At 49.9% G+C, this 15,087-nt stretch overlaps 1 protein-coding gene across 2 annotated transcripts in view; it reads right to left on the reverse strand.

Moving 5' to 3' along the window:
* Positions 1-15,087, reverse strand: part of LOC135391200 (hillarin-like) — an 86,438-nt gene that overhangs the window by 30,642 nt on the left and 40,709 nt on the right. Inside the window, exon 1 of one of the 2 annotated variants that reach the window (XM_064621352.1) lies at positions 13,139-13,361. The exons of the other annotated variant lie outside the window; for it this stretch is intronic. Within the exon in view, the coding sequence (XP_064477422.1) occupies positions 13,139-13,156 (18 nt within the window). The 5' untranslated portion in view covers positions 13,157-13,361. Of the gene's footprint in view, positions 1-13,138; positions 13,362-15,087 lie in introns of those variants that run through there. 2 annotated transcript variants of the gene reach the window in all.

The following is a 15,087-nucleotide window of genomic DNA, read 5'->3' on the forward strand; positions in this document are numbered from 1 at the left end:
CTGGTGTCGCTCTCTGCAAGACAACCAAACGGCCCTCCACTTTGCACGGCACCTCCACGGCACCTTTCCCTCCTATTTTTTTTTTTATATAATAAACATATCCCCCCCCTCCACTTTGCTGCCACGAACGACGACATTGGACGATCTTGTTTGCGTTTATCCCTATAGGCTAGGTTAATTACAGCAAGTCCTTTAATTTGACAGTGCTACTCAATCCATTGACAAACGAGTCATTTCAATGTTCGACTGTCAAAGCTCTTGCACATTTCCTCACGGAAACTGGACTGGTCTTTAGCCGTGGCATATCATATCAATGCTAGTGGATTTGGGTGTACTATATCACACAGCCTGGACCAGGGGCGGATCCAAGGGGGCGGGGGGGGATTGCCCCAAAAAACGTCAGTTTAGACATGGGTCTCCCCCTGGCCATGACTCTGACCTGGACACCCCTGCTTGCAGTTTGGTAGCACCTGCCTCATTTGCTAACGGCTACCATCCCGTTAATGCAGGGTAGCATGTCATTTTTTTATTAACCTCTCAGCATAACCTTTCTAACCCCCCCCCCCCCCCATCAGACTTCATGAGAAGCATTAAAACGATAATTAGTTCCGCATTCTCACAACCTCAAGAAGACTAGTCTCTCTGACCGCCAGCCAACTATCATCTAAACTTCGTAGAAAGACCACCTTGCACCTTCAGACACCGCGTCACTGCGTCCCGCAAGCTAAAGAAATCTGCCTCGCCCTCAGGGCGGTCCTGTCGCCGAGCACCGTTCGAAGAAATCGGCACTTAGTGGGATCATCTTATAGCTGAGCTGGCAACTTGCCTAGCTGGAAGGCATTCCTCAAGACGCCGTTCCGCTTCGCTTCCCAAGTCGACATCAGCCCACCCATGTGCTGAAGTACAGTTACATGGAGCCAAATACGGGTCTTCTTCTTACAGAAAGTCTTCGCTCGCAACCGTGGGTCACCAGCGGTGTGCGAAAACCTGTTACGAAGAAAACGGTACTGTGGAATCGCAGCGGTCGGCTGTAATTGATGAACTGTCAGCGATAGGGCGCCTTCTACAAACATTTTCTCTGGAGGGGGGGAGGGGGAGGGGATACATTTTATTTTATTTAAAAAAGGAGGTAAATGTTAGCCTGCGCAACAGTGGCTTGCTATTCGCAGCGAAGAAAGAAAAAGAAAAAGAAACAAAGAACCAAACACGGAATTGGTCACAGTTCACCCAGAAGGCCACAGACCCGCAGGAACTGAAGTGCCTTGGTCACCTCACTATGCTGTGTGGGGCCTAGCAGCGTATAGCTATGGAAAAGTCAGATTCGAGCGATGCGCGACCTCGGGAGATGACGGTGTTGGCGGTAACGGGTGGGAGTGGAGCAGCAGGTGCGGAATGTCTCCTTCAACATGATAGGTGGCCCATCTTAAAGAAGAGCAGTGGAGTTCGCGCCACATTCAGTCGAAGCCTGTGGAGCAAGGACTTTTCCTCCCTGCGGTGGCGGCCTACCAGAGCCCGAGAGAGCGGAGAGTATTCGCTGCGAGATCGTCCTTTAGGGGGCGACACTGTCACATTTCTAGTGTGGGCCGATGTTCGGTGTTGATTCTTTTCCGTAATTCTTGCGTATATTCACCGGAAGATCACTTGTGCCACGATGGTACGATACGTACTGTTCGCTTCCCCAATGCTCCACCTATACTACACTGAATGTGGAATAAACGTGTAAAAGCAGACGACGCTTTCCACACCACGGTAGTTTTCCGTTCTCCGCAGCGTGCAGACACCGTTCGATCTCGGAGCGAGAGAAATTTAAAAACTATCTTACAATCTGACGATTTTTCTCACACAAGGCACAACAACAGGTACATGATGATGAGGATGATAATGATGACGTGAGCCATCTCACTGTAGGAGCTCTTGTGTCCTACCCCATTATATGTAAGGTTATTACATGAGTGAGATGGATATTCATATGGCTACAGCACACACGCCAGGTGAAGCATACACCGTGTAGCAGCAGCATCATAATCATCACCAGCACCGCCATCGGTTACGCGCAGCACTGCGCGTGACCCGAGCTTTCGTTTTCGGTTCATCGCCATTAACCGTCATTAAACCCATCAACCTTAGTAGAGCCTGGTCGCCTCATTTCTCGCTCTACAACTGGTGACCCGAACGTGATGTCTTAGCGTTCCACCATCATGAACGGTGACCAGCACTCCACCAGCTCTTCGCCTCCCAGCCGGCCACCGCCACTTCCACCGCTTGAGGCTTCTGTGGCACCGCTCCGCCTGCCGCCCTTCTCCATCTCCGACCCTCAGCTGTGGTTCGCGCAGGCGGAGGTTCTCTTCGACGGACGCCGCGTCACTTCTCAAGCCTCAGCGAAGATGGCGGACCGTATTCTGGATTTTGCTGGCCTTCCATCACCAGGAGCCGTTGCCGCCCTGGCACCCCGCACCTCCCCTCCACCGGTGGACGTTGCAATCAATGCCATCAGCACGTCGCTCCAGCAACTCCAGACTACGGTGGCGGCCCTGGTGAACCGGGTGGACGCCATTCCCCCGCAGCGACCACGTTCCCCTCGGCGCCCGTTTTGCCGTCGCTGCTCGCCATCCCGTCAACGGTCTCCTTCGCCCTCTCAGCACCACTTCTGCTGGTATCATCGAAAATTCGGCGATGCCGCAAGGAACTGCCAGGCCCCTTGCTCGTGGCCGGGAAACGCTCCCCCCAACCATTAACGGCTGGCATGGCTGGGGGCGACAACAGCCGGCTCTTCCGGATCACAGACCGCGTGTCCGGCTGTCGCTTCCTGGTGGATACCGGGGCTGACGTGAGCGTCGTTCCACCAACCCCCGCAGAAAAACGACACCGACAACCAGACTTGGCTTTGCAGGCCGTCAACAAGTCCACCATCTCAACTTACGGTCAACGCTCCGTCACCCTTGACCTCGGCCTGCGCAGAGTATTTCGTTGGGTTTTTACCATCGCCGACCTCCCCTTCGCAATCCTTGGCGCCGACTTCCTCCACCATTTCGACCTTCTTGTGGATATTAGACGCCAGCGCCTCGTCGACAACACTACTTCTTTGCACGTTTATGGAGCCCCAGCGCATATAGCCGCCATTAGTCCCACCATTCGGCTACCGTTGCCCACTGCTTTCGCCGACATTGTCACGGAGTTCCCCGCTGTCCTGCGCCAATCGCACGCCTCTTGCCCACCTCGCCACAGCGTCACTCACCACATCGTGACACGGGGCCCCCCTGTCTTCGCTCGCCCCAGACGGCTGGCTCCAGAGCGCCTCGTCATTGCCAAGAGGGAATTTGAGCACATGCTCGAACTGGGGATCATTCGGCCTTCCTCCAGCCCGTGGTCTTCCGCTCTCCACATGGTGCCCAAAGCAACACCTGGTGATTGGCGCCCATGTGGGGACTACCGTGCACTCAACATCGTCACGGTACCGGACAGATACCCGCTTCCCCATATTCAGGACTTCACCGCGAATCTTGACGGAGCGACCATCTTCTCCAAGATAGACCTCATCAAAGCCTATCACCAAATTCCCGTCCATCCCCCTGACATCCCGAAGACTGCTATAACCACCCCTTTTGGCCTCTTTGAATACGTGCGGATGCCCTTTGGCCTGCGTAATGCTGCGCAGACATTCCAACGATTCATCAACGAAGTGCTCCGCGGCCTGGACTTCGCATTCGCATACATGGATGACATCCTCGTCGCAAGTCCATCTCCGGAGGCTCATCGCGCCCATCTGCGCGCCCTGTTCTCGCGCCTGGAGGACTACGGAGTCTCCATCAATGCCGCGAAGTGCGAGTTTGGCGTTACCACCCTTACCTTCCTGGGACACACCATCACCCCGCAAGGCATCCGGCCACTCGCATCCAAGGTCCAGGCCATCCGAGACTTTCCTGCCCCCACTTCTCGCAAAGGACTTCGTTCATTCCTCGGCCTCGTGACTTTCTACCGACGTTTTGTGCCTCGCTGTGCTGCCTTGCTCCAGCCTCTCTACGCAGCTCTCGGCGCTGACCATCCGAAAGAGGCCCGTGCTGCCCCTCTGGAGTGGACACCGGCAGCAGAACGCGCGTTCGTAGAAGTCAAGCAGGCCCTGGCAGATGCTGTGCTGCTCCACCATCCTCGTCCTGACGCCAAGACAGCGTTGTTCGTCGACGCCTCCGCTGCTGCTGTCGGCGCAGTCTTGCAGCAGCGTCAGGATGGCCACTGGAAACCTCTCGGTTTCTTTTCCCAACGCCTCTCGCCAGCCGAAACACGCTACAGCACCTTCGGGCGTGAGCTCCTCGCCGCATACCTGGCATGCAGACACTACCGCCATTTTCTCGAGGGCCGTCCGTTTGTGCTGTACACCGACCACAAGCCTCTCATGTTCGCCCTGCGATCGGCCTCCCTCAACCACTCGCCTCGTGAAACCCGCCACATGTGCTACCTCTTGGAGTTCACGACCGATGTGCGACACGTCGCAGGCGAAGACAATGCCGCTGCCGACGCACTCTCGCGGCCGGACGTCAATGCTCTCCATTCGCCCCCCGCGGTCGATTTGGACGGCATCGCCCAGGCGCAACACGCTGATCAAGATCTCGCCAATCTTCGTTCCTCCCCCGCCTCATCCACTACTTTTCGGGAGATCTCGCTCCCCGGTTCGACGGCAAGTCTATGGTGCGACACCTCTACTGGTACCCCGCGCCCTTTCGTTCCCCTGGCCTTCCGCCGGCATGTTTTCAACGCCCTCCACTCGCTGTCCCACCCTGGCGTGCGCGGCACGCAAAAGATCGTCGCAGAGCGCTACATATGGCCTCGCATGAATGCCGATGTCCGTGACTGGGCGCGGGCCTGCATGGCCTGCCAGCGGTCCAAAATCTACCGCCACACCATCTCTCCTCCATCGCGGTTCCTTCCGCCAGATGCACGTTTCGACCAGGTCCACATCGACTTGGTCGGCCCGCTTCCTCCGGCCAAAGGCTACCGCTACCTGCTCTCGTGCATCGACCGCTTTACCCGCTGGCCGGAGGTAACGCCGATCCCTGACATCACGGCAGAGACGGTGGCCCACGCATTCCTCTTCTCCTGGGTTTCCCGATTCGGCGTCCCGTCCACTGTAACCACGGACAGAGGACGCCAGTTTGAATCGGCCCTCTTCCGTCACCTGTGCAGCGCCCTCGGAACCCATCACATCCGAACCACGGCCTACCATCCGGCTGCCAACGGCCTGGTCGAGCGCCTTCATCGGCAGCTCAAGGCGTCCCTCCGCGCCACTGACCACGGCGACACAACCTGGCCCGAGCGTCTACCCTTCGTCCTGCTTGGCCTTCGCGCCGCGATCCGCCAGGATGACTGCAGCGCGGCCCACATGGTTTACGGCTGCCCGCTCCGCCTTCCCGGAGCATTCTTCAGCCCATCGGCCCCGCTCGTGCACGACCCTTCCTCCTACATCGACCGTCTCCGCCAGCTCTTCCGGGACCTCAAGCCCACGCCTACCCGCTCCGCTCCCGCAACACGCGTGTTCGTGAGCCCCGACCTTAATCAAGCCACCCACGTCTTCGTCCGCCGGGACTCTGTGCGCTCCAGCTTGCAGCCTCCCTATGACGGCCCCTACAGGGTCATCTCGCGAGCCGGGAAGTTCTTCCGCCTCGATCTTCCGCGGGGACCTGACACTGTGGCCATCGACAGGCTCAAGCCCGCATTCCTGGAGTCGGCACCTCTGGTATCGCCCGACCCGCCCTCCCTGCATCCGTGCTCAGCTCCTGTCTCCAGCATTCCTCCCCCCCCACGTCGAGTGCATTGGGCGCCGCAGCTAGTACACTACGAGCCGCCCACCGCCTCGGGTCCGGCTCCTGCACTCCTTGGCCTCGGCGCCCGACCTTTCCGCCAACCTCGGCCCTCCTCGCAAGCTTTGTCATCCGCCACGGGGGGGAGCCCTGTAGCAGCAGCATCATAATCATCACCAGCACCGCCATCGGTTACGCGCAGCACTGCGCGTGACCCGAGCTTTCGTTTTCGGTTCATCGCCATTAACCGTCATTAAACCCATCAACCTTAGTAGAGCCTGGTCGCCTCACACCGTAAACATACACATGTAAGCGGGCGTAAAAGGCGAAAAACATGCACAATGTCTGCCAACAAGTATAGGTCACCCGACAAGTCCACTGGCGGTAACTGTCCACCGATAATGATAATAATAATAATAATAATGGTGCCGTGTTGGTACATGTTAGGTTTGTCTGCCCATAGTATTGAGACAGGTTGCACGTGCCGCAGGGTGCCCAGGGTGTTCAAGTGGTCGAAACTGTCCACCAGCACCAAGTCCCTAGCAAAATGCTCCCAGATGGCAGCAAGAATGAAGACGAAAAACGAACACAGAGGGTCACGATGTCATGACCATGACAAAATGGGAAAGCTGACAGAGACCATTACATCTAAAGTATCTGGATCAAGCCGGCGATTGTCAAGACCTTTCACCAAGTGGTGAAATTCAAGACCTAACTGAAGAGCAAATTAGAATGGTGCAAGCGAGCTGGTGTACTGTGGAAAGAGGTAACATTTCCTTGAGTTTGAGGAGCACACTATACGAAGAAGATTCCTAATAAGGAGAGAAGTCCTCTTCGAACTCAAGGAATAACGTTTCCTCTTTCTACATAATGAAAGACCATGACAATATCACACAGGATTACAACGACGTAGAATTACAACGAGGCCGTACGGCTTCCTGTGGGTGCTGGTTAATTGAACCCCCAATATTTGTCTCTCCTGTAGCTATGAGCGGCACTCAGATGTGGACAGATGGAGAGAGGACAATGGGAATTTGATTTGATTTGACTTTACTGGCGCAAGGATGAGGACAATGGGAAGGTGTATGGGAAAGGGGGTTAGTATGCGTCCTGGGCAGACTTCAGGGGCAACTGGACCGACATTCGTCTGGAAAGTCTTCGGAAACCCGAGTGAAACCCTTAGACAGCACAGCCGGTGCCAGGATTCGAACCAGTGTCACCTCCCAGTCTCGGCGTGGAAAGCGATCATCCTAACCACTATGCCACGGGAGCTGGTATATGCTAATGTACACTCGTTTGGAAAACATTGAAGGGGTTGTGGGGGAGAGTATTCTATGCAACGACAAAGTCCTTCGACAAATGGACGCTGCTGGATGTACGTCAATGTCACCTATTCGTGTTGACGGTCATGGTGAAAACGCAGGAAGTCACGCCGTGTATAAATACTCCCGGTTTATTGTGCGTTAGCATCCGCGCGACTTGCGGCGTTCCATTCATGTTACGTTCGGCCATTTGCTTTATTGTTTGTTCAAATGCCGAGTACAGTTCGCTTTCTACACGATCCTTACCCTTGAGTAAGACTATGTGACACGCGATGGTGTAAGCAAGGGAAGCTTGCGTATCTCGGAGGGAAGATGCACGGCAGAGTCGTGTTACGTTTTTGAGTTTAGGCGAAAAAAAAAGGAAAACGTGGAGGTGGTTATTAATCCCGACGCGATCAGGATTGGCTGCATCAGTACCCTCTGTACGGGAAAATGGGAATGAGAATCTGTGTGGGAATGGGAAAATGCACAGACAATAGAAGAGAGAAAAGGGAACTGCTTAGTGAGCCTCGAGAAAAACCAGAGATTGTTGTTTGTTATTCCCTCCCTGTCTCGGGTTTTCACGTCGTCAGTATGAACCAGCTAGTCTACGCCCTTTCACTATTACAGACAAAGAAGACTAAAAGCTAACGACCAGACTAGAGGACAAAAAAAAAACAGCAAAAGAAAAACGAAGGCCAGGTCTCAGAAAAAAGAAAGAAATAGGAGGAAACTGCGCATTGCCATCTGCATTGCCATCTGCGCGTCTGACACCAACAATAGCTATAACAAGAAAAGAAGAAAAAAAAACACTGAAACGACGGTTTATTAAAGGGGGCGTCCGTGAGGAATCCGGAATTATAAAGTTAATGTGATAACCACTTGGAGACGCATTCCAAGAAGAAAACACCAAAAAGTTTAGCAAAATTCTTTTTTCATTTGTTTGTCCCATACAACATAAAAAAAGTAAAATTCGAAACCAACTGCCAGCTTTCGATTGAGACTGCCCTTCCCTGCTTTGCCTCTTCCGGTGACGTAATTGGCTTTGCCGGCGAGATTCCCCTAGCTCAGCTGACTGCGTCGCCAGGCTGGTTGCAATCCGATACCACCGAAAGCATGAATCGGATAGTAAAAATGCGTTTTTTGTCCGGACTGTCGGGACAGAAAACGCGGTTGAACTGAAGGTGCGATCAGAATAGTGTGTGCCTGAATTACATGTAACCGGAATATTTGGTTTGGAACAGTCAGAAACATTAGAAAATGAATTTAATCGGATTTTGCAACCGGCTGCGCGCTCCCGACTGAATTCAGACAGCAGTGTGCGGACCGACGTCACTGGAGTCGGTTATGAAGGCAGGCTTTCCGTCACAAAATGTGGTCTTCCGACTCGCAATCGGCTGCCGAACAGTCGCTATAGAAACATCCTCGTACAAGCTTTCTTGCAGTACACTGTAAATTTCAGAACACCTTTTTTGGTGTGTTTGAGGTGTAATTAGGGTGTAACATTGCATATACTCCCCTATTACACCTTCTATGGAAAAAACAGTCACCAGAAGTGGTGTTAATGGGGTGTTAGTGTTTCGAAACACCCTCTTTCCAACGTGTTATCACATTTTGGTGTAAATATGGTGTAAATGAACAACATATACACTAATGAGACTTTTATTTGGGGGATATCCACAGTGGGTGAAACATGTGTTCCAGTTTGACATTTTCTTAAGAAAAGGCAATGAATGGATATGTGGCGAATAACGAATTACATTCTTGTGCTGTCAGTACCAAATATTTACGACATGACTTCATCATTAACTAATACCGTAAAGTAAAAAAATACTTGTCCTGCCCAATGTTTTCGTGGACATTATGTCAGATGTCAGCCCAATACAGTGTGGTAAACAAGTGCAGTGCATATTCAGCAAAAAAGAATTACGATAAAGGATTGGCAGAGCAAAAAGTTGTGTATTCACAGAACAGAGGAAGAGAGCATTTGCATAACGAATACAAGGGTACATACTGCACTAATAAACACGAAACCACGAAGAACTGTATGTTCAAGTGAACAACATTTGTACTAATATCTGTATTTATTAATTTTATTTTTATTATATTATATTTTATTTTATTTATTTATATGTATTCATCTATATCATCCGTATCATTTATGTATCTGTATCAGTTTTGCTTACAGTGGTTGCTGGAATTAGATTGCTGGGATTCCAAAGCCCAGCTATGGCATCTTCAGACATTCCTCAGACGCGTTCGCGGACTTCATTTCGCCGTGTCTCATATACGACACATGGTGCACTCCATTTACACCCTTTCCAGAAGGGTGTACAGATTCCACTGGGTGTAGGATTACACCAAAAAGGGAGTCAGTTATGATACCGTTGAAATACACCAATTTGGGTGTAAGGAATACACCTTTTCTGAGGGGTGTAACGTTTCCAAAGGGTGTTGATATACACCAAAAAGGGAGTCAGTTATGATACCGCCGAGATTACACCAAAAAGGGTGTTTTGAAATTTAGTGTGTAGTCTGCAGTTCGTCATGTCCAACAGTGATAAAAAGCTCACGAAAGAGGTCACGAAAAGTTGCTGCAAGTCACAGGATATCAATAACGCTACCTTTTTAATGAGTGGAACTCAACTTAGCTCCAATCATTAAAAGGATTTTGATTAACTTTGATGGGAGCCAGGAACACTAATTAAATTATATTAAACTTGTAGTTCGTTCTTGTCTTCCTTTTTTCAAATATTTTTTGCCTTTGTGAATAAGCACTCTGACGTTGAAGATATGAACTATTTGGTCCACGTACCAGAGAGATTGATAAATTGAAGGCAGAAAAGGATATATGACGGGAAGTCAAAAAGTCTCAAGTCCACAACGGTAAGAGGAGTAACCAAGTCTCTTCTGTCATTGACAAATATAATTTCGCTCCATCGTATTAGACATGCGCGGAAACTTGGTATGGGAACCAAGTGCACCTCGCAAAATAACACTGTTCACATCATACCTACCGTTGACATTCACCTCTCTCATAAAATAGCAGCCACATATTCCCCTACCGCAACCGAACATCAAACTATTGCGTGTATACCGACCTACTTACATGTATATTCCCCGATTGTATTGTTTCCCCGCACACGTTCACACGTGCTAAATACTATTATCTCTCGATAAAGCACAATGGCAAAACAAACTGCGGCGAGCCAATGATTGGAAAGACAATCGTTAGCTCTTGTTTATAGGCCCTGCGTCTTTGTATTCACCACAGCTGAACGACCGAGTATGTGCCGAGATCGGTTTCTCACGGCAGACCGTGTGACGGTGTACAACCGCAAGTGACCGCATCGCATGTACCAAGTTCTGAACGTTGGGCTATTGAATCTGAGACTACATGAATATCCCCATCCCTTATAGGCTGTGGGGAGCTTGCACGGGGATCGTGTAGGGTGTTTAGTATCCAGCCTGATCAATGCAGACTTTAAAGAATCCGAATGTTAACTTCACGTTCACAACTGCCGCCTCTATATCCCTCTAACGCAACACATTCGGAACCAAGAGATGGTTATGTTTGTTGATTGTGAAGTGTATACTGAGGGCCATTGCTGTACTTGGTCAACGACTTGTGACCTATGATCTCATTAATTGGACTCATATTAGTCATGTGATTAGTTGGCCCATTTGTTGTTGTTGTTGTTTTGTGTTATGTGTCTTGGACATCCTGTGTTGCATTTGTTTCGCTTTTTCCGTTGGGTTTTTGCGTTGTTCTTCCACTTCCTCTTTGATTTACGGATCCTGGAGTAGCTAGCTAGATTCACATCTCCATTCTTTTTCAATCAATCAATCTACCTGTAACTCACATAAACAACAACAAATACATGCGGTGACGATGAGTGAGAAAATTTGCCACTTAGTTTGTGACTCACTTATTATGCGATATGAAATTAGGTCGTGGATGTATAATGATACTTCATCCAAGTTCTTGGCATGACAAAGCCCTCATGGCAAGATAATGTCAATGGACCAAGACATCGAAGTCCCAACATGATTCCAGTTCCACTAAAGGGTGTAAAGGAAACCTGTGTTCCTTAGAAATTCCAGGAAGCAAAGCACGCGGTTTGACGGTGCCGTACGACACTGGGCCAGGGAGGTAACACCGACGACCACGTGAGCGGTGCCTCAGCGATGTGTCGCAGCGCCTCTCTTGCGTCAAGTTTAGAAATGCTAGCCGTTGCGTAATTAGCCGGCTGTCCCAAGTTGAAGCTGTATGGCATATATACTTGAAGCCATTCTACATTGCGTGTTGTATGTATGTATTGTTCTATTCTTAATGAACAAAACCTTCGAAGTTCAGCTTGGTGTGTGACCATTGCGAAACGCGACCTGATTAATTGACTGATTGAAAATAAAAAATATGGAGATATGGACGGAGAGAGGCTACTTCGGAACACGTAATCAGAAAAGAATTGAGGAAAACAGAACAAACTCAAACCGAAAATGTCCAAGGGACATAACAAAGAACAAGCAGAGTCCAGTTAATGAATGAGACCAGTAAACGAGACAATAGTTCCAACGACTGTAGACCAAATACACCAATGGCCCTCAACGCGCTGCACAATGTACCCCGTCCTTAGGACAGCCGAGAAACACGGAGACTTCAGAGGGTGTTTTCAAAAATTTCATAACTGCGTGTATGGCTGGTACTTGGTGACCCATTCAAACTTGATTAGATGTAAGTCATGGTTACTTCTTTAACAGGCTAGTTGGCAACCTTGTGTTCTCTAGTTATCAATAGGTGTAATTGTCCTCACCGAAATAAAACGACACGGCGCCATGAGATTTGCTGCATATTTACTGATATGTACCCTTTCTCATGTAACCAGAAGTTGCCGGGTCCGGGGGAAGCATTATTCGAAATGGAAGCGAGATATCCCAAGCAGCACAATTAAACGCTCCGAGATCGAACAGTGTCGGCACGTTGCGGAGAAACGATGAACTACCATAGTGTGGATAGCTTCCTCGCGTCGTCTGCTTTTACACGTTTATTCCGCGTTCAGTACAGTAGGTGGAGCATTGGGGAACCGAACAGTATCGTACCATCGCGGCACAAGCGATCTTCCGGTGAATATACACAAGAATTACGGAAAACAACCACCAACTCCGAACATCGGCCAGCGTATTATCCACACTAGAAAGGTGACGATGTCTCCCCCTATAGGTCGATATCGCAGCGAATATACTGAAAAGTTGACGTCCATGGGGGTGGCAGACAAGTGTCTTATCAGGTGATCTATAGCGCAGTGCTCCCCTCGAAGGAAACAACCTTGATCTAGCTACTCGTCCGTTCCTTTGTACTCTCACTTTCAGTATATGTATTGAACTGATTGGGACGTCCCTCTAGCATATTTGCGCACGCGCTGGCGCACAGTGCCATCCCGTAACAGGGTGGTTACGCAATGATTTGTAATTGACACTAGGTCAACAGTTATCGACGCTGCGCATCGAGGACGACGGAAACGGAAGACGCATTAAAAGGGCACCACCAAACACCAACACCATCGAGAAGAGAAATCGCCTAATTTTTAACGTAAACGAAACAGACGTGGGTATTCCGCGGTCACACCAAAAAGGCGGTGACTTAATTGCGTCTCCACCTACCGTGTCCCGCAAGGCGTGGGTACATCTGGCGCCTATTAATCGTTATGCAATGAGTACCCACTATTATTTTTTATTATGTTTGCATTTTCATGAGTTCTGTAGTAAACATACGTACTTCCGCAAGGAATAGCCGTGCGACTCGAGGCAACACGAGTGACATTATCGGCAAGATATGATTCACGCCGCAATACTGGTTGCTAAATCATGATATAGTCATAGTGTAGATCACCAATGTCGATCAATAAACGGATACAGCAAAGAAAATCACGCTTTCAGGTGAGGTATTCCAGATCTAGAAGCACTGAAAGCTAAGCCTAAAAAACGGCAGACGCCACAAAGACGACCAGCGTCGCACAGACCGGTAACAAAGTCGAGCGTACTCACCACTACGACGTCTACCATGGTGAAACCGGAGTGAGAAAACGCGATTTAGCACTTATATGAACGCTTGAAACACCAGATGATGCACTTGTGGTTGAGAACACAGCAGTACGCAAGGACAAGGAGGAACAGCTGTGAGCCGAAAGACTTTCAAAGCCTCGTCGTCGTGGGCAGACCACGGGGGAATACGATGAGCTTGTCAGTGGGAGACCAACAGAGCTCGCCAAGGTCTTGCGAAGGTTCCAAGCCTTTCATGGACAGGTTGTTTGACAGGCGGGGAAAGTTGTGGGAAAGGGTTTGTTTCGGTATTCGGCAGGTGATTATTCACTGGCAGACGTAGTATCTGTATATGTGTGTGTGTGTGTGTATTTATAGGGTGCAGCTTCTTCGTCAGTGTTTGTGCGCGAAGGTGTAATGACAGGATGTTTTTCATGGGAGCTGTGGGCGTTGCGAAGTGATAAAATATGTGAGAAGGGAGGAAGGGGAATGAGGAGAAGGAGGAGAAAATATGTTTGTGCACAGAAAAATTCAATTAGAAAATGCGCGCCACCAGTTTGCCCGGCTCTTGCGCCTTCCTGATACGGATGGACTGCGAACTGTTTATGTCCACGATAACTGTGTACGTTGTGAATAAATTATATACCGATCGATTATCTCTTCTAAGTAACGGTAGAGAACTTTTATGATTGGTAATACGATAATTCGGAGTGTTAAGTCGCGAGACAACTCTGATCATATGAGCATCGACAGACTGACCACCGTGGCGTCCCCAGTGGTCAGTCTGTCGATTAATTTTGCCCCTCGTGGAAGACGGCGTGTCTAAGCAACCTGTACCCTGCCACCAAGTTGATGGCGTTCTCGACCGGATTCGAACCCGGAACCTTGGGATCAGTATAGGCGGACACGCTATACCTGCTGATCCACAGAGGCCTGTTCGACTGGCATTCGCTGAAAGGAAAATACCTGTTTCCAAAAGGCGATTAATAACCCTGTCACACGGGCAGTGATCGTTGAATCCAATGGCCATTAAAGTCTCCAATGGGACTTGCATATACTTGAAGCCCCACCCACGTTTCGAGGTGTCTGGCCAATTACGGGTAGAAATACAGTTCAGTATTACTACAGGCCATGGGGGGGGGGGGGGGGATTTATTGGCAGAAAAAAAAAAGGAAAGAAAAGGGAAAAGGTCGGCTATGCAGCACCCCGGCTTGATATTCCCTAAACAAAAAGAGTAAAATAACAGGCCATATGGCTGCTGCAGCAAGGTTTGCACTGCGCCATTTCGGGCCCAAGCGGCAACGAATCCAACAATAGGTAGTTTCATTAGCGGGTTTTGCATGGTGTTTCAAGCGGCATGGCACCAAGGAAAGCTACCAAACCAGCAGGGAATCCACAGAAAAAGCGCGGTGCATCTTGCCAAGCGCGAACAACTTGAGACCATGTAATTGAAAGTGCCGCCGCGTACTACTGCGCGTTGAATATTTTGGGGCGCTGACGTTGCTGCTCACTCGCGCCATCTGGCCCGCAGAAACAGGTCTATCCTTAGTTATATTTCGCCCCTATTTACTGGGTGCCACCATGCTGGGGAAACTTGATTGGTTCGGATTGAAACGGATGACACTAGCGACATACCAGAACTATGGATATTGCTTCCACTCTTATCAATGCCATCCGGATGGAGAGAGGCCTGTCGGGAAGACGCAGAACTGCAGAAACCGCTTTTTCGTACGCAGACGGCTACCGGTATGAATCACGTAACATAAGCAGATGGGATCAGAAATAGATAGACATATATAAACAACATTCAACAAAAATGTGCAAAATTTTACGCAACAGTGGCGTCTTTCCTGCCATTTCCTTGAGATCGCGGTTCTCACTAGGCCTAACGTCAGCGACGAAACGCATTATAATATTGGCATTAATAATGATGGCATTAATGATTGGCATTAATA

This window comes from Ornithodoros turicata, chromosome 4 (genome assembly GCF_037126465.1).
Source record: "Ornithodoros turicata isolate Travis chromosome 4, ASM3712646v1, whole genome shotgun sequence".
NCBI classification, from domain to species: Eukaryota; Metazoa; Arthropoda; class Arachnida; order Ixodida; family Argasidae; genus Ornithodoros; species Ornithodoros turicata.